Source organism: Schistosoma mansoni, chromosome W (genome assembly GCF_000237925.1).
Source record: "Schistosoma mansoni strain Puerto Rico chromosome W, complete genome".
NCBI classification, from domain to species: Eukaryota; Metazoa; Platyhelminthes; class Trematoda; order Strigeidida; family Schistosomatidae; genus Schistosoma; species Schistosoma mansoni.
The window spans coordinates 7,357,815-7,382,354 of NC_031502.1; the positions used below are offsets into that span (position 1 = coordinate 7,357,815).

Sequence of the window (24,540 nt, forward strand, 5' to 3'; positions counted from 1 at the left end):
GTACTTCGAGTTTACCGAATTAATTGTACGCTACATGAAGATGGGGTTCGGCTGTGAATGAAGTGCTCGGGTAGCATTAGAAGCATAGTGATTGTCATTTCTCGATTTCCCATATTGCGGAAGGATACTTATTCTTGAAGGACCTGAAAAAGAGACTGAGTAAGGGGTCACCCCAGAGCCCTGGGGACAGCTCCTTAAAACCAGACTTACATGGGTGAGTTGCCAGTATTTTTGCATATGTTAGCTGCATACTTTTCAGGCCTAACCATTAGTAATGGACACTTATGAAAGAAGGTAAGATGTGCTGTTTGACGGGTCGACCTTTTCTAGCCACACTATTTCGTTATGAGGAGGCATCACCGCTATTTATTTTGTGTTAGTACCTTACTCCCATCAAACTCCTGTACAACCATCAAGATTCACTTTACCCCCTGACTTTAAGCTAGCTGCTTTTAGTCTTACCATTCTCCAACCAACCTACATTGTGTGGCAGGAAATGAAGAAACGAGTGTTCCAACTAATATAGTACGAACAATTGGGTTATTACGATATGCAAGGACAGCCACCCCGCCAGGGTAGCAGCTACGATCGGGTTGTACGCCACACCAATATAACCAATTCAACGAACAGCAAAGATTTCACAATTAAATTTCAAAATCAATTTATATTATACACAATGTACGGTTTGAAAAAGTCTCTTTATATCACTAAACTATGTAAAATAATTTAAAAAATAATGCCATTTCTAATTTTTTTCACAAAAATTACGACAGGATGAAGACAAGGAACACTTAACAGGAAAGGAATGTGGAATGATTGAATAATTGCTTCTTTCCAAATACGAGTCTGTTTAAGAGGATGAAAGCTATGTTGAAACATGCAAGTTAGGGATATTCGATTATTTTCAGTTTAAATACAACTGAAGTTGAAAAAAAACATATATATGATTAGTAATAGTAAATCACAACACAGTCATACGGTTGTAAAAAGAAAAACAAACACATGAGGTATTGTTTGTTTATTTGTGTCGATGTTTTATATGATAACTTTATAATAAGCATACAAAAACCAAACAAATGCTTGAATGGAAAATATTAACAAGATGAAAAAAAGGTAGGCAAGGGAAAAAATTTGGAATATAAGCAGTTTCTTTTTTGTATTCATTTTTTTAAGCATCTTTAGAATTAAGCTTATCTTGACTTGATACTACACTAACTGAACGATCTGGACTTTCTGTATTAAGATTAGTTAATTCATGAATAACTGGAGTATTTGATCGACTGAGTGACAATTTTCTAATTTTAGATCCTAAACGGTGAAGTGATGATCCTATTGAAGTAATTAATGTATCAGGATGTAAATGTGGACTCTGTTGATCAGGTGTTAAAGAGTGTAGTGAAGGAGACAACTTTAAATTACCTTCTTTTGTAGCTCCAGCTACTTCCAATGATCCAATAAAAGCTGTATGTGATGGTCTACGTTGACGAGTAGGTGGTAATTCAGGCCAAGGTGTTTCATTATCCATAGGTGATTCAAAAGTATGAGGTGTTGATAGATAATTTTCATCATACGAATTAGGTGACAGAAAACTGCCTCTTCGACTACCACCGCCTTTTGACTTTGTACTAATTTTCCTTTGACGACTACCAGGGATATTAAGCCGACTATAATAATCCGAATCACTGACAGCAGTACCATCAGTATGATCATCATCATCAGTTTCAATATCGACTTTACAACCAGATTTTACTAATTCAGGGATTAAATTCGGATCGGAAATACATGTATCTACAAAATATAAACTTGTATTTAAATTTCTTTCCAATAATGGAACAACTTCAAAATCATCATCATCTAAACCGAACGGTGAAACAAGTGATTCAGCTACTTTAAGCCAGCCATTGTAAAAAATAAAAGAAAGAATTGTAAATACTGGGATATTTGGTAATACTCTAGGAAATGATATACCATTAGTGACATTTGTATCATTGGCAGGATTGTTGAGAATACTACTACTGAAATTATTATTATTGTTGACAGATGTTAAATTAGATGAATTGACTCTGGTTGACATATGCGGTAGGATTGAAGGGGCATCAATAAACTGATGACCGAAAATTGTAACAGCAAAATATATGTACACAGCCAGTGCTACAACCTGTGAAAAATGAAAGTGAAGATTTACAAAATCTACAAATTTATGTTAAACCATGAGTTTACTCTCAAATAAGAATATTAGTAAACAAAAAAGTCGACAACCAATACCAACATAATTTTATGGTTTGTATCATGAACTGCTCTTAGATAACCATTGAAAACTGAAAAGTATTCGATAACTGTTTCGTCTTAGTATATGAATTCTCAGTAGTGAGCACTCACGACCCAAACAATGATTGAACCCAGAACCATTATCAGCATCCGATTATTTACATTACTAAATTTAATCAATCCGCAATACAATTTTCCTCACTCACTATTTGCATCTAACACAATCTGTACATTATGAAACATATGACAAAAGCCATCTGCTCAGTACAAGAAAACATATATTGGTGAGGTTTGGGCAGCATACATAGCGTACATAAGTTAATATATATAAAACTTAATGACCAATATATCCTGTGTCAGAAAATCAACGATTTAGTAGGGTTAGTAATAAATGAAAGGAATACATTATTACATCATTTTTGAAGCTAAAAACTTATCACAACCTGAAATATTTGATCGAACAATTGAAAAACAGTGGAAATATAACTTTACACAATCTCTGGAGTTAACAGTAAAAAATGTGAGCCTGTGAAAGAAGAGTCGCGTAGACAAAATATTCTGTTTTAAACAGTTGCATTACGGTTAGACTAGACGATTTACAATATGTAGATATATATGAAGCTGATTTACTGATATATACCTCTAACCCCAAATATCAACACTCAAGAAATAAGCCAGAATAGGAAAACAATGAATAGGCTTCTTAAACATTGCTACTAACGGCGGTGATTACAATCAAAACTCAGTATTTATGCGACTGCCTAATGTGGTGTTGAATATCACTATCATGAATCCCAAAATATAAATTTTCGTGCATGTTTTAGGAATACCAAGGAACCAGTTTGAAATGCCCTCTAATTGTCTAGTAACACGAGAACTGACGTAGTGTCAGATCACTACACGGTGATTGTCAAGACAAAACTGAAGCTAAAGACGCACTGAACAACTGTAGAAACAGCATTACAAATGTTCAATACAGCCTTGATTCGAGACACTCATAAACTCAAAGAGTTTAAGGTTGTTCTCAGCAACAAGTTTCAAGAATTGGGAGGAATAACAAGTGCCAACATACTGGAAAGAAGCATACATCATCAAGATACCGAAGAAAGGAGATCTGAGCAAGTGTGAAAACTACAGAGGCATAACACTACTACCGGTCCCAGGAAAGGTTTTCAACAGTGCTGTTGAACCGAATGAAAGACTCAGTAGATGCCCAACTTCGAGATCAACAGGCTGGATTTCGTAAGTATCGATCATGCACAGATTAAATCGCCACACTACCGATCATCGTTGAACAACCAATTGGATGGAACTCATCACTATGCGTCAACATCTGTGACTATGAGAAAGCATTTGATGGTGTGGATAGGAGGACCTTTTGGAATCTTTTCTCTGCTATGGTGTACCTGAGAAGATTCTCACCATTATTCGAAATACGCTGCACTACTCTGCGAAATGGTGCATGGAGGACACCTGACAGATGCATTCCAAGTAAGCACCGTAGTCATACAAGGCTTCTTACTTTCCCCTTTTCTCTTTCTTCTGTTGGTTGACTGCATTATGAAGACCTCGACATGTGAGGGGAAGCACGGAATACAATCAGTCAGTCAGGTACAACGTAGGACCAGGCACATATATGCATCGGTCCAAGTTGCCATACTTCATTAGCACAAGATGAACACCGAATTCACAGAAGTAGCTAATTTAATGGTGGTAATATATTAAAGAAAGATTGTGTATAAGGATACAATGCAGGGAGAAAGAATAAGTTCGTAGAACGAAAGGTATAGAGCAATCTTAATCTCAAGGTTTAGGGGAAGATAAAGAGTGTATACACCTACGCCATTGTGATCGATTCTGAACCATGTCACCCAGTCTCCAACCATTGGTTACGATAGTCACACGGACCCCAACCAAGTAGTTTGCATCTACCAACATGGTTCAGACTAGAAGTTAATGACTTCAAGCACTGATGCCACGTTTTGGTTCGGCAGGCCCTAACTTTCTTCCAACCATCCCCAATACTAGTCAGCATAGCGCGTCGTGGTAATCGGTGTTCAGGCATACGTAAAACGTGGCCCAACCATCAGAGTCGATGAAGACTCATGACATCATCAACTGATTTACCATCATTCCCTAATGCCCTCTGTCTAACCTCATTATTACTTACCCGGTGATCCCAGCAGATGCGAGCAATATGTCTAAGGCATCCGTGGTCCAATACTAGTAACTTACGAGTATCTTCTACTCTTAATGGCCACGTTTCGCAGCCGTAAAGTAGAACAGAGCGAACTGCTGCGCAGTATACTTGTCCCTTAATTGATAGACGGATATCTCGTCTTCGCCATAGGTGACGTAAGTTGGCAAAAGCCAAACGGGCTTTTTGATTCCGTACAGAGATTTCGTCAGACACCAACCCATTAGGGCTGACCAGACTTCCAAGATAAGTGAAGTTGTCGACGCGTCCGACCACTTCACTTTCTATCCTTAGTTCAGGTGTTGATACAGGCCTATCCCGGAGTAACAATTTACATTTAGAGGGGGAGAGATATATCTTAAACATCCTGGCATTGTTACTTAGTTCTAACAGAGACTCTGCATTTTGTCAGCGTCTTCACCAAACAAGACTATATCATCTGCGTATTCTAAGTCGATAAGTGGACCTCCTAGTAGGAGATCAATTCCTGAAAATTCAGTCGACGGGAGTGTTATTTCCAGCAGTAGGTCTATGATGAAGTTAAACAAAAATGAGGATGGTGGACAGCCTTATCGGATACCACTTGGTGTTGTAAAATCGGATGACAGTTCGCCATAAGCTCTCACTCGACTGGTAGAGTTCGAGTAAAGAGCCTTCACAAAGTTTGTGTACTTCTGAGGTACACCTTTCCATGACAGACACTGACACAGAACCACTCGGTCTACAGAGTCAAATGCTGCTTTTAAGTCAAGAAAAAACTATCATTGCCGGACGCCAGTAAGCATGCCTGTGTTCTAAAACATGACGACTAGTGAATATGTGGTCGATACAGTCAAGACCAGGTCTGAAGCCAGAGTGATTTTCTCGTATTTGCAGCTCACGAGTCTTAGTTAGGCGTCCGATAATTATTGAGGCTAGTATTTTAGACGCTATATTAGTCAAACTAATCCCTCTATGGTTATTACAGGGTGATTTTGACCGCTTCTTACATATTGGGACAATCAGAGATTGTGACCAGTCGGATGGGATTACGTCCAACTCCCATATTTTAGCCTACAGACTCTGCCTCTTTTGCTTTCGTTGCCCACCACTGCTCACGATCGTTCCTTAGACTTTTGGTTAGCCTAGATCTGATTAGCTTTCGCTCTTCATGTTCAGAGCCTGATGGGATGAGTTTATGAGGATCCATCAAAGAAATAGACTTAGAAGAAATCCAATCGATTTTTTGTAACCCTTTGGTTTAGATTACTAATAGATGTTACTGCTGTTTCCACAGCTGTTCGTATATCTTTCCAAGTAGCATCTGAGTCAGCCTCGTTTACAGAACTGCCTAGATGTGAACTAAGTTGTTCCTGGAACTTACTTTTGGCTTTCTCTTCACTGATTTCAATTCTAATGGGTCTTCTTAGTGTAGTTTTTCTGCGTCCAGTGAGGCGCAAACAAATGCGTGCTCGTATTAAAGCGTGATCAGAGTCTGAACATGTATACTAGAACGAGTGACAATCTTCTGTCGAGCCTCTCCAACGATGACTGATGGCAATATGGTCTATTTGAGTTCATCGTTGGTTTGGCGCAGGTGGTCGCCATGTTAGACAATGTCTCTCCTTATGCTTAAAATTAGCGTTTGCTAAAAATAAACGATTGTCTGAGAATAGTTGCAACAGACGATCACCATTAGTTGTTTGCTGAGCTCACTTACTTACTTACGCCTGTTACTCCCAATGGAGCATAGGCCGCCGACCAGCATTCTCCAGCCCACTCTGTCCTGGGCCGTCTTTTCTAGTTCTATCCAGTTTTTGTTCATTCTTCTCATGTCTGTCCCCATTTCTCAGTGTAATGTGTTCTTTGGTCTTTCTCTTCTCTTTTGGCCTTCAGGATTCCATGTGAGGGCTTGCCTTGTGACGCAATTGGGTGATTTCCTCAAAGTGTGCCCAATCCACTTCCAGCGCTTTTTCCTGATTTCTTCCTCCAAGGGAATCTGGTTTGTTCTCTCCCACAGTAACTTGTTGCTGATAGTGTCTGGCCAACGGATCCGAAGTATCTTGCGTAGACAGCTGTTAATAAACACTTGTATCTTCTGGATGATGGCTTTCGTAGTTCTCCACGTCTCCGCCCCATACAGTAGAACTGTCTTGACATTTGTATTGAAAATTCTGATCTTGGTGTTGGCTGACAATTGTTTTGAGTTCCAGATGTTCCTCAGTTGTAAATATGCTGTTCTTGCTTTGCCGATCCTCGCCCTCACATCTGTATCTGATCCATCGTGTTCATCAATGATGCTGTCCAGATATGTAAAGGTTTCCACATCCTCCAAAGCTTCTCCGTCAATTGTAATTCGATTGGTGCATGTTGTATTGTATCGGAGAGTCTTGCTTTTCCCTTTGTTTATATTGAGACCTACTGCTGCTGAGGTTGTTGCTACACTGGTCGTTTTCTCGTGCACTTGTTGTTGCGTATGTGATAGAAGAGCCAGATCATCTGCGAAGTCTAAATCGTCCAGCTGCATCCTGTGCTTTCCTCCAGATGTTGACGTCCAGTCGATCACCAGGAGAAAGAGAAAGGGTTGTTTGCTGAGCTAGAATACTAAAATACCCATCTAAATGTCTTTCTGTTTGGTTTAAGGTACCTAATTGAGCATTAAAGTCACCCGCTACGAGTACTATGTCTGAGCGCCTAGCTTTTTGTAGAAGTTCAGAGAGCTTTCTGTAAAAATCATCTTTCACTTCATCCCGGCTGCAGTCAGTGAGGGTGTAGGCACAAACGACGAAAAGACAACGACGTGTGTCCCTATCCTTCCAAGTTCTTACGGAGCCGTTTAACCGGACAGCATACAGGCGACTGTTAACGGGGACCCATTCTAATAGTGCTTGTTCTTCCCTCGTACTAAGTGCTATGACTACACCTGCAAGTCCACCAGAACTAGCCATCAGGTAGCTAGATAAACGGAGAGTGTATCTCGTTGGCTCTTCGTTTTGGCGAGGTGAGGTCAAGTGAATGATTACACTATATGCGTTTTTCGGAGACACAGCATACATCAATAGTACACGATTCTAGGGTTTTAGCCAAGGAGACCGGCTGACCGATTTGAAATAGGATACGTACGTTGAAGGCTCTAATGTGTAGCTTGGAGCGAGGTTTTAGAAGACCTGGGAGTGTTTTGCGCGCTAGAATCGTTGGCCATGGTGACACTTGAGAAGGAAGCCGAAAGAAGTTTAGTGTTGAAAGCTGATGTAGGAGGAATAATAGAAACTGAAGCAGGTTGATTATGAATACAGTGATCTTGAGTGGTGTTAGAGGTATGAGGGCAGTTATCATTTCCCGGTTGCCCACACCTTGGAAAGGTTCTTCTAGAGGTACCTGAAAAGGAAATTGGGTTAGAAGTGGTCTTAGTGACCTGAGAGCGTGACCGCAGTGCTCAAGGGACAACTGCTTGATGTCGTCCACACGCGACCTTTTTGTGTTAGCTCCGTACTTGTTGGGACCTTACCGCCGGAGACGGATATCCGTGGGATAAGGCGAGATGTGCATTTTTAGGGTCAACCTTTTCTAACCCCACCCCTTCTTGTGGGAAGGCAGCATCGCTGTTATGCTGGTTGTCTGAAGGAAACACCTTACTGCCGTCACACCTCTGTACAGTCAGCAGTACGACTTCGCCTTCGGACCTTGGGTTCGCTGCTTTTAGTCTTACCGCTCTTCCACCGACCTGTCTGGCATGGTAGGACCTTGAGGAACGATTGTTCCAGCCAGTATAGCTCTATTGGTTCATCACGATAGGCAAGCCCGACCACCACGTCAAGGTAGCAACAACGGTCGGGTTGATGGTATCCGGTCAACGAACATTAAGTATTTTGCGTGGACAACTGATTATGAATACTTGTACCTTTCTGACGATGGTTGTGGTAGTTCCCCAAGTTTCAGCTTCGTACATTAGAACTGTCTAGACGTTCGTATTGCTTTGCCAATCCTTTCCTTCACGTCTGCATCAGATCCTCTTGTTTATCAGTGGTGATACCCAGGTACGTAAAAGCTTCTACCTCTTCCAGAGCTTCCCCATCAAGTGTGCTTAAGATGGTGTTTTTTGTGTTGTATTTGAGGATCCTGACTTTTTCGCTTGTGTTTGTTGAGGCCCACTGCTTCAGAAGCTTTTGCTACACCGGTGTGTACGGGATAGGAAAGCTAGATCATTTGTGAAGTTTAAATTGTGTGGCTGCATGCAAGCTGTCCATTGTATTCCGTCCCTACCGTTTTTGATACCTTGACGTGGTGGTCGGGCTTGCCTATCGTGATGAACCAATAGAGCTATACTGGCTGGAACAATCGTTCCTCAAGGTCCTACCATGCCAGACAGGTCGGTGGAAGAGCGGTAAGACTAAAAGCAGCGAACCCAAGGTCCGAAGGCGAAGTCGTACTGCTGACTGTACAGAGGTGTGACGGCAGTAAGGTGTTTCCTTCAGACAACCAGCATAACAGCGATGCTGCCTTCCCACAAGAAGGGGTGGGGTTAGAAAAGGTTGACCCTAAAAATGCACATCTCGCCTTATCCCACGGATATCCGTCTCCGGCGGTAAGGTCCCAACAAGTACGGAGCTAACACAAAAAGGTCGCGTGTGGACGACATCAAGCAGTTGTCCCTTGAGCACTGCGGTCACGCTCTCAGGTCACTAAGACCACTTCTAACCCAATTTCCTTTTCAGGTACCTCTAGAAGAACCTTTCCAAGGTGTGGGCAACCGGGAAATGATAACTGCCCTCATACCTCTAACACCACTTAAGATCACTGTATTTCGGATACCATCAGCAAGTCTACTGTGGGAGAGGACAACTCAGCTTCCACCAGAAGAGGAAGTTATGAAAAGATGCTGGAGGTGGATAGAACATACATTACGATAATCACCAAACTGTATCACGAGGCAAGTGTTAACTTGGAATGCTGAAGGGAAACGGAAAAGGGGAAAACCAAAGGACAAACTGAGTAGGGAATCAGAAGCAGACATAAAAAGAGTGAATAGCAACTGGAAAGGATTGCCCAGGACAGAGTTGGAAGGAGAATACTGGTGGGAGGCCTATGTTCCTTCACGAGGGGTAACAGGAGTAAGTAACAAATAACAGCCGTTAACAGAAACTTGTTCTCGGTAAGTCTTACTAATTAATTGACTAATGAAGTTTCGCAGAGCAGTTAATGAAGTTATAAACCTCTATTAGCTGAATTGAATGATTAATGTACTACGTATACATAACTGCTGTGCGCTCAAACATGTCCCCATAGAACTAGAATGGAAGACGTCATATGGTTGCAAAACAAAGAAATGGAACCCATGAAGTCTAACTGTTGGTTTGAGCCATTTACGGAGCTATATGTTTACTACATAGGGATTCGATGTATAGCTGAAACCCGTGAAATGTAAGTGAAATGACAACCTACCAAACGCTGCAATGTAGATAAGTTGGTTTTCCGTTTTGTCATACGAGTTATTAGATTTAAACTTATTTACATTGTGATTTCCTTCTGGTTCATTACTACCAATGGTCCTACTATGAACCATAGTGATGTTTTTCCCTCTTTATCTCTTAATATTATGTTATAATGTGAGACCACTTGGACTAATGCACTAATGTGTGGTGACAAACGTCTTTTGTCTTTCGGCTAGAACATGGCAAAATATGGCATACAGTTTATTTTACTACCTTACTAACAGTCTAACTATGAAATTAAACTTGTTCACTGAATGTCAAACAACACTTCGAAAACATCATGTTCGTTGAAGCTTTATATAACAGATGTATACAAAAGTACTTTTGGTCTGTATGTCTTTTTAGTTGATCAACATCAAAATATTTCAGCGTCACAGCGATTGATGGATGCCGACTTCTTGAAACTAGAACTTTCACTTGGGAAAAGATCAGCAGAATAGATGTGGTTGGCAAAGTAATTGGTGCAAGAAGTATTAACACATCTAACTTATATTGTTATACTAAACAACAACGTAAAACAGTTTAAACCACGTTTGTGTCTGACAATCATGTGAAAAACCTTGGTGATACGCCCCATAGTATTTAGAAGACGTCTCATTGTCACTTTTCGTCTAACAGAGAAATCCAATAAGAAAACATTAAAATGGTTTATGCTTTACATGACATGAATAAGGAAATATATGTCTCGAAATAAAAGTATATGACAAACTCAAACAAAATTATTGAGAAAGGACAACCAACCCAAACAACTGTTGTCACTAACTTATGGAACATGGATTTATGATCGCCTAGCTTGGAGGTAAAAGGATTTCAGTAGAGTTATACACCAAATGAGCAAATCCTTTGGAAATAATGTGAATAAAAATGTACCAAATAAATAAAATTATTCTGAGTTAATTTGTTTTAGTCTGGTGAACAGAGTACACTTGATCAACATACTCTTAAACAAGACTTAAACTTTTCTTGTCACAAACTGGAGCAAAATGATCACTGGTTTCTATTTCGAGTCATATTTTACATTTCACGACACTAATCATTTTGAGACTATTCACAGAATTGTTATATGATAACAAATGCGATTGCAACGACCATCCTATACTTAACGGCGTTATCAAAGCTGTTTAGATGAGCGTAAAACGCGCCTAAGACACCGAACCTACCATATCAAGGAAAAGAAACCGATAGAATCATTGTCTTTTATATCCCGAAGGGGTTGTTACACATGGGCATTATTGGCAAGGTGTTGACATCAAATGTGAACACTTTTTCGAAAATAATGATGATTCCACATAAAGTTAAAAAAGAACTATGAAGGCTGGGTCTCATGGGTTTTAAGAAAAACTTTCGTACAGTAGCGATGTATACCCGAATTCTCGTGAAAACACTAAAACTAAGAAAACCCCAAAACTTATCAATATTAATATCTGACAAAAAGTTAGCACGATAATGGACTCCTACTCATTTTATAGACTTACTTTGGACTTCAATGATGCAAAGTGCTTGCTATACAGGGCGAAATTACGATACGATAATGACATAACATCCATTCATCATTTAAATATTGTTCCAGTATTCATCATTAACATACTGAGAGTAGAAATGGATAGGTTACACAATATTTTAGGGTACGCACAAAAATATTGGCAACATATACCTGATGATTTTTAAGTATCAAGTATGTAACTTTCCATACGCTTAGTACCTTTGAAACTTGATAGAACTACATGGTTTACAATTTGGCGCAAATTAACAAACTGTACTTTTGGATTTTCTTTGGTTTCGCTTATGGGTGATGTAGTTATATCTAGTTTAAATAAGTGTCGATCATGAGGCTTCACTAAGAATGGAATAGTACTCAATACTATATCTTGTTAGCATCTCTTGAATGTACTTCAGGACTCATCAAAAAAGACATCCCGTAACAATTCGTTTTACGATTTATGCCAGTAACTTTTCATTCCACTAAATGGTAAATCTTAATAGTGAACAATGAAATTGCAACCAATTGTTTACAACCGACCACAAAAGATGAAGTAGCTTTCTGTTGTATAGAAAGTGTGGTGGAATTGTGTAAGAATAGAATTCATTAGTAAAGCACAAAGGAAACTGGCCCTATTTCTATCAAACCTTTATTTTATTCCATCATATCTTGCCAGCTTCTGATAGACATTCCGTTCTCTTTCCTAGGTGTTGTCAGCATAACAACTATACGGAAGTGAATTAATTTTCTAACCAGAATAAATAATTATATAAGTAGCACTACAAATTAATTGGTTATACCCGGAAATATAGTACGAATTATATGCAATTTAAAGACAGTACTCACCTGATTGTAAACTAAAGGTACATTCACCCAGTCATACATACACAATTTATACAACTTTTCCCAAAACTCTACCACCTGACCGACTAATGCATCCACGTGTCTTTCTTCGCGTATCATATTTTCTTCGTGAGCTTTCGTAATCAGAGAAATGGCCCATACCAATGGAACGAAAAAATTACTTGTTGATTCTTCTAAATTAGAATAAATTTCTAGTTCCTGTTCAGTCATTAGGCCGCATATGACCAAACTATCAAGAGTTGGGAATCGTTGTTTCATACCGATAGATATTGAGCAAAAGCATAAAGCAGAAGCCAAGTTGATGTAACGGCTAATGGTCCTTCTGAAAACCAACGCTCTTTCTTCACCATTTTCTAGTTCTTTGTGATCTTTGGGATTAGGATTTTCACCTAAATAGGCTGATAAAAGTAGGCATATCGCATCAGGAGTTGGTAAGCAAAGGAACTGCTGCAGCCATCGACTAACTACCAAGTTCACATAAAATGCCAAAACGAAGGATAATGGGACAGCATTTGTTACACGTCCAGCGATGTAGCATATTTGTACAAAAAGTAACCTGGCATTTCGATATTCCGGTTTATCTGGTATAGAGTGATAAGCGATTGCTACAGCGGCGTAAAAGAAGCAGTAAACTAGTAAACCGGGCCATACTAATTTATAAAGACTTCCACGCCATCGAAAAAGTAGACGGAAAAATGATCCATACTTGACGGTTGCTATGAGACTGCCGTAGCTGACAGTCATTGTTTGCGCTAAGGCATGATACTAATAAGCAATACAAATGTGGAATCAATTTTGACCTTGAAGTTGAAATTAAAACTAGTGCGGAGTTTTGATTGGATGGTTTTTTAAAGTAAACAAGTGGGAGTTGCTTTCTTCTCTGATTGGCTCGTAGAAAAAGTTGTACACATTTCCGCATTATTGCGTTGTTAGTGTCTTAAGTCAACTGCTTGCAAATGAAATGGTTTAATTTTCTTCTTGGATTACTTTTGATATCTTTTGATATCTCTGACTGTTTTTCTGTGAATAATCTAAGCTGCTATGAGTGTGAGATAGTAGACAGAGAACGTAAAATGTCTCTTTGGCCCTGTGATGAATCGAATGGACCGTGGCAGAAACTGGATGGCTGCAAGGCTTGCATCAAAATTGAGGAAGTCCAGAGAATCGACTTCCGAAAACCTAGATGGGGACAACAATACCATGAAATAACAACCGTTTCCAGATTATGTCTCAGAAAGTTCGAACCATCATTATCAGATACTTGCTTTCAGAGGTATGGGAAGTTCGTCAACACAAAAGCGTTGTTACTGTTCCACGGATTACTGTAATGATGATTCAAAACTTTATCAGTAAGCTCAAAAGCATTGTCTGCTATATGTAGTCTTTCTCTCTTAATTTTATATATTCTTTGATCATATCTCGTTACATGCACCGACCCGTTTTTCTACCAGTGTAGTGTAATGTGTATAAGCTGATTTTCTAGTAAATTGTATTCGATGTGTATAAAAGCCGATTATACGATCTCAAATCACAAAGCAAGTGTACAAATATTTTCATGCAACATATTGTGTACATTCCTCCCTAACGATTATCACACTACACATTGGATATACTGTAAATGTCTTTTATTACCGATGTTAGTTGTGTTAAGTACATGAAATTACGTTTTTATACTTGCATAATATTTCAATCAAAATATGAGTAAACGGAAAGCAGCGAAAATCTTATTTATGTAGTTTTAAAATTTTCACTTATCCTATAATAGTTCTTCCCTTTTAAAGAAAAGAACACTTGTTTTTCGAGTTATTTTAACCATCGGTATCACATTTCTATAATAACTGATGTCAAACTATCTAAAAATATAACGTCACTCATCTATATTGTCTACGAAATATGGGTTTTTCTAATGGATTAAAAATGTTAGTTTCTAATGAAATCAAATAATCGAATCATTGTTATCGAAGTGTTAGCTGGTTTGTTTTTCGTAGGAAAAATGCTTATTGACGGCTTAATTAATGACGTTTGCACATATTATCACTAATAGTTACTGATTATATTGGTTTTCATTTACGACACGTTAGGTTAAATTAACCATAGGTTGGCAAGCGAAAATTGTCTCTGAAAAAACCCACATCTATTTATTCACATTGAACAAGTTCAACTAAAACAAATTTCTAATTCTTTTAGGTTTAAAAATATGTTATTTTAATCAGAGATAACTTCATTTAAATCGTTTACCATTTGATAAATAAGCGTTCCTATCTAGCCCATTAAATTTAGTCACAAAACTATCTCATATATAGTTATTACCATGTGCATAAATCGATTTCTAGGCAACTTGTACAAATTTCTAGATCTCATACCTGAAGTTATAAAAGAAAATTCTAACTTGTGGAGTTAGAAAAGTGGAGATTGAAGCTGAATTTAGATTTAAATCAACTAAATGTATCTTGCTCACTGTAGGTCTTGGAGGTCCTGGATTCCTTCCAGTGGTGGTACTGAACTTTTTCAGGAAAACCTTCTATAAACTATGGTTTTGTCGAAGCATATCTTGTACTGCATTGATTTTCCAAGTTTAGGCTAGACAAAGTGGTCAATTGTATTAAAAGTGTTCAAAAACCGAGTTCAATTTGTGCGTTTACTTAATTTTGAAACTTATAATTCTTATAGGATTATATCTCACTCAAAGTTACTGTATTTATTTAGGCGGTCAAATTAGTATCTTAAAGATCCCAGAGAAGTATTTTAATAGTTTACCGAGTTATAACGGCCCATTTTTCGACTAATGACTTTGGCCGTTGATAAACTTTGATGTTTAGAATCTCTGATTCGCAGCAGTGAGTTGGTCTTTCCAGTGTTAACATACAGGCTTATTATACATATACTATTGTGTACTCCGTTGAGATGTTTTATAAAGTTTGCTCGCCACTATGCTTTTTTTATTCGTGAGTGATTTCTCGTCCATATCTAAAATCTCGATTTAATATTCTACAGTACATATTATGTTTATCAAACGTTTAATCTATATCTATGTACTGATCTACAACGACATAATTGTATTTGCCTGTTGTATTATCTTTACATTCTTTCACTTTCTTCTTGAATAGACTTAAATAAGCATTCGCCTTTTTAGCCTCTGGTTTGTAATCTTTGATAACTGGTACTTTTCATTTGTAATAATTGCTTCGATAAAGTTTGTTAGTCTAAAAAATGGTATTCATGATTTGTGGGACAAGAATAAGGCCTGCCAGTCAGATCTTAATTTTCTGGAGGGTGGGTGACCTACAAAATCCATGTCTTGCAATCGATTGTAGTCTGAGCTACCGTTCTCCATATTTATACATACGTTGTTATTCTGAATGAGTGTATTCTAACATAAAGAGTAAGCTATTCCGATGGCCAGCTATGATGTCAGTCTAATTGAATATTAGTATTGATAACTCGGTCTGAAGAAAAGCTATTGGTCATTAATAATGTGTCGCTGTGTGTTGTCCGTCGATCATTATTCGAATCACTGTATAACAACTACAAAATATCCTCTAAATTAGTTCAAAACTTTCATTGTAACTTGATATAAACTATCTACCAATAGATTTCAATGAAATAGAGCCTTTTTCACGATTTATTGAATGAAATCCGAGTTGCGTAATAGTTTATAATTTAATGTACGGCAGTATTCTATTCATCATGTGATAAATTAATAGACCAAGTATTAATCATCACTGATATGTATATTATTCAGATTTTAAGTAGCTCTTAACGGATCGATAGTAATTGATTGGCTCGTATTAGAAACTAGAAAATGTTATCATTTAAGAACTCTTCAGTACACAAAAACATATGTCATGTTACTGTTAAGCCAAATATTTTAGGTTTCTTGGTCATTTGGCTTCTACTGACTTATGAAAATTATTTTCGTCCTAACGACACTTATGGACCACTCGTCCTCCAACTGTAAATGTTGCACTAAATTTTCCTGTCTTAGATTTGCATAGTATAACCACTAGAAATACATATTTTTATCAAAATCTTACGATCTATAATGAAGTGGGAAACTGCCGAATCTAAATGACACTATCACAGTGGCTGATAGGATTTCCTCCTAGTGTGATACTTTGGATAAACGACAGATAATTATATTAGAAACTCATGTTAGTTTACACAACACAGAGAATAAAACATGATAGGAGATAGACTGGTCATAAACTTGAGTGACAAATGACCATTTCTGAGAAACCCTTTTTAGAATAATCACAAATCAGATGTATCTAAGAGAGGGGTTTGTTGTGATATTACATATTTTAAGCTGAGAAATATTTACTGTAACCGGTTATTTGGCACTGAATAAGACGGTTGTTATTATTCCCGACGAATGAACTTCACTAACCATGTGTTCTCACTGTGGCTTCAAGAGTTCACAAAATCAATTAATAATTAATTCTGAGAAACCTCGTTCTACGACGAAACAGTTGTTCGACGCCACTTGGTTTTCCTGTTGAATGTAGTCTATGGTTTAAACTGTCCCTGAACTGAACGATTTCTGAAAATTTTCTACCCTAATGATAATCATGTGGTCACCAGTTGAATTCGCTAGGAGGTTTTGTAACTTTGGCCGGTGGAGTTCATCCAGGTTGGCAACGAGTTAAGTGCTATTTTCATTCAAATAGTAAACTGAAATCACATGTAATTAGTTAAACAAATACATCCAGATTTTTTCACAGGAACAAAGTATCCAGAGATTTTTTGTGAATATCAACAGAATCTACTACTTTACGTGATTCAGGTTAGAACATGTCATTCTGATCTTTGCCACAAGAAAATTGATCTCATCCTCAACATTTTATACCATTACTAAAATAATGAGAGATACAAAGTAGTATATTGTCCTCGGATATTTTTGAACATATACCATACTCTTGTGCACTGAACACTTATTCACCAAGTTCGGTACAAATAAGTGATAGATCATGACTGGACTACTGAAGATCAATGATTGTTTTTCCGATTTTTCAATTTGCGCTACTTTTATTCCCTTCTCGTAGAGCTTTCTTCACATTTTACTTCTGTTTGAGATATTTTGGTGAATATCTGGTGTGAATAAGGAACGAAAGAAGCCGTAATTAACAATGGAAACTGTTTTTGCAAACACTATTTCACTTAATTCAAAGTTCGTAAAATACTAACTTTTATTTTTGCTTTTAGTTTGTTGTATAGCTCACAGGCTTTTGTTTGATATATGGCTGACTGCCATGCCTTTTTTTATCCCAAAGTTATTTTACTTTGAAGGTAACCTTTTGTAATCTATTTTTCTATCCTAATACTTAGTTTTGGCGGTTTTACTTTTTTAACTGTTTGTACACTACGGTCGTGGTAATAATCCGCTTATTCATACCATTTTTACGTTAATCTGAATCAGGGGTAAATTGAGTAGTGTCCATGTCGACTCGTCTTCTCTGCCTTTCTTACCTGTCAACCAGTCAAGCTGTAAAATAGTTTTCTTCTTTCTGCTCTCAATACCGTTTGAGTCTCACGCATTGCTAACCCCAAGGTCTAACCAGTTAGCTGATCATGTCAACGCCTTAATCTAGATCAAGACAAGTTCTCTCCTGTATATTATTAGGCAGATAGATCAAGGACGTAACAATATATTGAGTGCACTGCTCATTATTAGACATCTTCAACACATAATCTCGCCAGCAGCACGTAAGAATAACTTTTAATGTCATTGTTGAATATTGACTTTTAGTACTTATACAGGTGTGCGGGTATCTCAGTGCAATTAAAGGCTCCAGATTTGATATAATTTTGGCTTAGTATATATTTAGTTACCTCACCTTTGTAGTGCAAGAACAGTTAGGACGATAAGCAAATTATGATATATTCTGTAGAATTTATTTATAAAGATGGTAAAAGAATGCGTAAATATGACTTAAAAAAATAATAATCCAAATAATTGCAACTGATGGCAGATATCTTCTTGGATCAGTTTTAATACCCCTTCTGAATTTAAACATCAGTTGAGTAGCTTCACCGAAACTTTATGACAACATACTTATTATGTTTATCTGTTATGTATTTACTGACTGACTAAAAGAATTTACGACAACTATGACCATTATGTATGAGCTGATTTCATCATCAAAATGTGTCAACTTGTGGTATCATTTAAGTATAAACCCAAGATCTATTCGTAGCGAAATCCGTTAAAATAGATTATTTGTGAAAAGAAACAATCAACAGTTTTCTCAGTATTCCTTCTGTAAGTAGCTCAGTTGTATTTCAGCCAAAATAATTAACCAGTGTAAAGATAAACTATGAACATTAGAAACTCAATAAACAATGAAACTTTCATAAATGTCATAGATTATTCAGATAAATACGATTATTAAAGGTATCCAAATTGACTTTTGAACTAAGAACTCTTGAAATAATGCAATTTAGGGCAAGTGGAAATGGCTGAGCACAAATGGACGTATTATACTTCGAATTCGTAATAAGCACTCAGTTTAATGCAAAGGGACCACAATTTAGTATAAATATCACGACCGCCATAGCTTAAATAAAAATCCAGATTCCTGTACTCAATTGTGCATCTCCTTAGGTTCATCATGTGTTTGACCGGTTGTGCATCGGTTATACACTCTGCATAATCTAGAATTTATTTATTACTATTGCAATTAACAACGGAAGTTGGAACGGACTCAGCTGAGTTCTTGTAACGTATTCGTTTGCTGTAACTGGCTTGCATATGGACCATGGATTTATCAAGCTTCTAGAAGGCCTTTCGTAGGTTGTAAAAAAATCAGTTTGTTGATAGTGTGTGACATAAGATAAATCGATACTACCAGTGTCAACAATGAAATTAAGAAGAAAGCCATGAGACAAGTATAGTCGCTTACGGAAGCGAAATGATATACTTGAAGTTGCAAATGAGGATATTATGTGGTTACTGGAATCACAGAACTTCATAAGATCTGAATTACAAGGCTGATTATCATTATTTGCGAAATGTACATTAGTTTTACAAACCAACTTGATATATCCGATCCTGCCATAATACAAATCTTTCGCATAGTGAAATATATATGGATTATGTGATCAACAATAAATAGTGTGTCTGCGTCTGTAAACTGCTTTTCAAGTTATCAGTGAATTGTTTCTCATGTTTTCACGAAAGCAGGGATCATCTTTAATTAAACGCCCACACATTTGACCTTGAGTAAGAATGGGATTAGGACAACTGAGGTAGTAGAATTCTTTGTGTCCTGGAAGCCAGTTTTGTACAGTGCATCATAATTAGTACATGCAGTTCTAGCACCTTGGAAGGAACACGGCGTTTGTATAGGCCCTTTTTCTCGATTTGCTATGTTAATTCCTGCAATTAATCGATTACGCAGCTGGATTTGAATTCGACCACCAAAATTACACTTGGTAGCTTCTTTCTGAAACTTGAAGATAGCCCTCCTCACCTTCTGGTTGTTCTAAAGAATCGCCACAAGAGATTTTGCTTTCACAGCATTCGAAACTTGTGAATTTTACCACAATTTTATCATCTTTGACATCACTTTTGTTCATATTCCAGATTTCAAACCTTTCCATCTAATTATTGAAAGCTTCAGAATCTGAATGCTTATCGAACTGTGCAATCACAGGCTTAATCGTGACGACAATATGATAAGTGGAAGTATTCAAATATATCTGCGAACTGAAAATTCCCGAAATAAAGCAATCCAAGACAGTTAGAACTAGATGAGCACAAATGAACGCATTATATATTGAATTCTTAGTAAGCGGGATTGATGAATTCAATAGTGTTAGGACCGCAATATTCTATACATTTGCCAAATATGCTGAAAAAGAAACGAAAAAAAGTCACCCGGTTAAACGTTTTTGACTTTTGTTGAAATGATCTTGAGAAGCCAAGATGACGGCAGCCATTTTATATTCTTGTATCACTAGTTGGTATGTTTATTTGTAGGCTCCCTGGCTTTTTTGATATCTTAAGAGTCAGACGTTCTAGATATTTTAAAAAAGAAAACTTATATTGATGGATCATATACAATAATCTTTTGATGTGCATTTTGTAGCCAAATAATATTTTTCCGTTTAGTGTTTAGTTCTTTCTTCCCATGGTCAGTACTAATGGTCACTGGAAAAAACTCAACTCCGGTTCGCGATTTCGAAAGTCCATTTTCGCGGCTAATCATGACAAAGTATATATTATCATTTCCTCATCTTTGTAGGCAATGGAGGTCGGTTGGGTTCGTTTTGTGTATTTACTCGATGGTTGTTTGGTATCACTGCAATATTTAATCCCTTGGAGTGCCGAAATTCTGTAATTAATTCGATCCTTCAAGTGCTGGCGCTCATTTTTCGAATAGGTTTTGTTTTATCGGTTTTTGTTACTGCCACTGAAGTTAGTGCATTCCTTTTGGTTTCCCTACGTGTTTTATGTCAGGAGATGCTAATCCGTTTTGTTTTGAGTGTTTTTCGTAGATATGAAACACCAGCGTAAGTGGTTGTTTACCGAGGATCAGTGTTGCTGAGGCCTGTGATTGTCTAACTTCCCGCATACTCGCTCCAGAGTGTTGCCTATGACCTTGTGGAGAAATATAAAAGAAAGTAATTACGTTTGTTATTTTTCATTTTATTAAATAATTAAATCGAATGTTTTAAGCGAAGAAGAATATACACAACTGTGATTTACTAACATTTTCATGCATATAAATTAATGATTAGGTTAGCTCTTACAACCTATACAAGGCATAGCATGTTCTAAATGCCGTATAGTACAGCTTTTATTGTTTTGCATTCATTTATGCATTCTAATGAGTGTAACGGAAGGACAAGTAAGGAGCTTTAGCGTTCAGTAAAATATTTCAAGCACATAAAGAGATTTTCAACCCTCATCCACAGGCCCTTTCGTTCAATTAAAACGCAAAAAATTCCTCTTGTAGGACAGTACACTGCTCTTTTCAGACCAAGTTACAGATCAATCAGTTGGTTATCTAGATGTCTCTGTTAACGTTGGAGAAACTGAACAAAAATGGTAATCTTTAAATATGGTAAATGCTAGACGTACGGTCTATAAGCACATATTGAACACGCTTATCACTTTTTTCCAAATCAAACACTGCCTCTTGATGTAAATCAATGGCAGCGTTCAAACTACCTCCACATATGTAGGCGGACGGAATCGAATCAATATTGCCACTCAGGGCAGGTTCATGAGGGAGTCTCTTTGGTTTTTCTGTCGTTTTAAAAGGGATCAAGTTATTATTATGCGTCTACAATGCTAGTGCGTTACGTGTAGTTTATTGTTATAATGAAATAGTGATACGTTATGGTGAGGGGAATGAGATAAATACGTTGCATTGTTGCCACATCTCCACCATTCTCCATGTACTGCACAAGTTGTAAGCTCTCAACCTCAGCTTCTGGGAGCTAGTCGCACTACAGAGACTCATACTGGCTGTTCTCTGATTTCGACGCTCAGGCACAATAATGGAAATGAAGAATTAAGCAACTCTTGCTACTGAACTTGCGTGCTTCATCACTTCCCTCGGGTGCTGTTGTTGTATTGACTAAACTGCATTATACAACAACTAAGTTTACTAATTTGAAGAGTTGCTATAATCAGTGTTTCACTTGAATTGGTACATTATGTAAAATAGCTGACCATAGATAATCAAGCCCCTGAATCCCAAAAATTTATAAGCTGATAAGACAACTGAAAAAAGGTGAATGATATTGTTTCATGACAGATTACAGAAATTTAGACACCGAAACATGAGTAAAAATGCAACTGTCATGAATTCAGTTTTAGCAGTAGTGCAGTGATGTAAATAAATGGCTGTGACAAATCATATCACTAGACAATAAGTGAAATTGTATTGCTCAAAGTAATGGACTATAAAGATGTAGCAGTCATAATATAACTAGCTGTAGCTGTAAATAAATCCCCGAAATCAATAGCTTTGTAAGTGTTCGACATTGCTTGCTGATCACATTAGTTTTAGTGGACTCACTAAGCTGAAGGCACTCGGTCATGCATCCGTACCAGACCACGTTTCAGAACGGCGTGCGAAAATTCTCCTACAATCATTAGCCAGATTAGATCAGTCACTTCTTGATATGTTGATAAGCCATCAAATATATCTTCCAACCTCCTCGCTTCTGACCTGCAATTATCCGAACTGCAAATCCACTGACACGAAAAAACTCGGGAAACTTCTCAGCCGGCACGCGTTAACGGCAACCGTAGCCGGCGAACATACCCATCTGTTATACGTAACGGATATGACCACGAAATTTCGCTACCTCATCGATACCAGCGCAGAAGTTAACGTTCTTCTTGCTAATTCTAACGAACGGCTTCACGAGTTGGTTTTAAGCTTACAGGTGGCAAATGGAACACCGATCCCCATATACGATAAAAAGTACGTTTACCTTAACGTGGGTTTACGCAAACCTATCCACTGGATTTTTGTGGTTGCAGGTGTTTCTATGCCAATCGTTGTTATAGACCTTCTACAACACCACAATCTACTTATTGATACACGCAAACGAAGGTTAATAGACGGTAACGTGTAACTCCTTTTTCTGGTTGCAAATTAGCTCCGGTCACAGTTAGGAACACCATAGACCCATTAGGTCAACAATTACTCGATAAGTAATCTGAGATATATCAACCGCAACCGAAATTGATGTGTGTAACCAGCAATGTTACACATCACAGCTACATGACCATCTGTATTCTCGAAAGCACGCTGACTGACTCCCGAAAAACTGAGGTTGGATAAAAGCGAATTTGACCGCATAATAGAGTTAGGAATCATTCGACCGTCAAATAGCCCATGATCATCTCCCTTGCACATAGTCCCTAAAAAGGACAGCAACGATTGGCGTCCGGCTGATGATTATCGGCGTCTGAATGTGAAAACCGTTCCCGATCGTTACCAGTTGCCACACATTCTTGATTTGACAGCTACCTTAAAAGGTACAACTGTCTTTTCGAAAATCGACTTGGTTAAAGCCTATGACCAAATCCCTATGGCTACTAACGATATTCCAAAAACCGTGATCATCACTCCTTTCGGACTCTACGAATTTTCGCGAATGCCTTTCCGTCTAAGAAATGCTGCCTAAACCTTCCAAAGGTTCATCGATGAGGTTTTCCGAGGTCTCAACTTCGTTTATGCGTACGTTAAATACTGCTTGATTGCAAGTCCGGACAGAGAATCTTATCTTCAGCATCTGGACATTGTGTTCGAACGACTGCAAAAGCATGTCATTACTGTAAACATTCAGAAATGCAAAATTGGAACTGACTCGTTAGATTTCCTAGGACACACTCTTGATGCTCAAGGCGTCCGACCTCTTTGAATCAAAGTGGCAGCCATTGTAGATTACTCAGAACTGACCAGGATTGAGCAGATGAGCACATTTAACGGTATTGTAAGTTTCCATGGACGGTTCATAACGAGATGCGCATCCTTCATTAAGCCGCTAACCGACCAACCAAGTGGAAATGCGAAATCTGTTAATCTGGACGACAATGCGCGAAAAGTAATCTTGACAGTTAAGGAACTTATGGCAAAGGCAATGATGCTGGCACATCGGGACACTCAAGCGCCCATTAGTATCGCAGTAGACGCATCCGACTCAGCAATCGGAGGAGTCTTACAGCAATTGGTTAACCACTCTTGGCATCCTTTAGGACTTTTCTCGAGACGGTTACTAGACACTTAATCGAGGTACAGCACTTTCGGTAGGGAACTCCTAGCTGTGTATTGTGCTGTACGACATTTTCAACACTCTATCGAAGGTAGGTAATTCACACTTTTCACTGATCATAAACCCCTTACTTTCTCTTTAAGCTCATCTTCAGACAAGTACTCGCCTCATGAGTCTCGACAACTGGACTACACGTCGCAGTTTACTTCAGATATGCAACACATTTCTAGAGCAAACAATTTAGTTGCAGACGCCTTATCTCGTATAGGTTCCTTGAACAGTTTCTAAGGAATCGACCTTCTTAAACTCGCTCAGCTTCAAAAAGAAGATACTGAACTTCAGCACCAGTTACCCTCAACAACTCTAAACTCCTGATGCTCGTTTCGACCATGTTCATCTGGATTTGATGGAATCTTTACCAGATTCAAATGGATACTCTTATCTTTTAACATGCGTGGACCGTTTCACTCGATGGCCAGAAGCAGTACCTATTAAGGACATTACTGCTGAAACAGTGGATCACG

The 24,540-nt window shown here is 37.9% G+C and overlaps 2 protein-coding genes across 2 annotated transcripts; one reads left to right on the forward strand and one right to left on the reverse strand.

Annotated features, from left to right (window-relative positions):
* Nucleotides 1-1,168: 1,168 nt before the first annotated feature.
* On the reverse strand, nucleotides 1,169-13,024 carry Smp_139080 (bestrophin-related; the record flags this gene model as incomplete). Its single annotated transcript, XM_018800070.1, has 4 exons — nucleotides 1,169-1,952; nucleotides 2,073-2,158; nucleotides 12,263-12,633; nucleotides 12,670-13,024. 4 exons carry the CDS (start codon nucleotides 13,022-13,024, stop codon nucleotides 1,169-1,171), a joined length of 1,596 nt encoding a protein of 531 aa, XP_018653920.1.
* Nucleotides 13,025-13,353: 329 nt separating this feature from the next.
* Nucleotides 13,354-14,115, forward strand: Smp_031250 (hypothetical protein; the record flags this gene model as incomplete). Its single annotated transcript, XM_018800071.1, has 2 exons — nucleotides 13,354-13,566; nucleotides 14,062-14,115. 2 exons carry the CDS (start codon nucleotides 13,354-13,356, stop codon nucleotides 14,113-14,115), a joined length of 267 nt encoding a protein of 88 aa, XP_018653921.1.
* Between the last annotated feature and the right edge of the window lie 10,425 nt (nucleotides 14,116-24,540).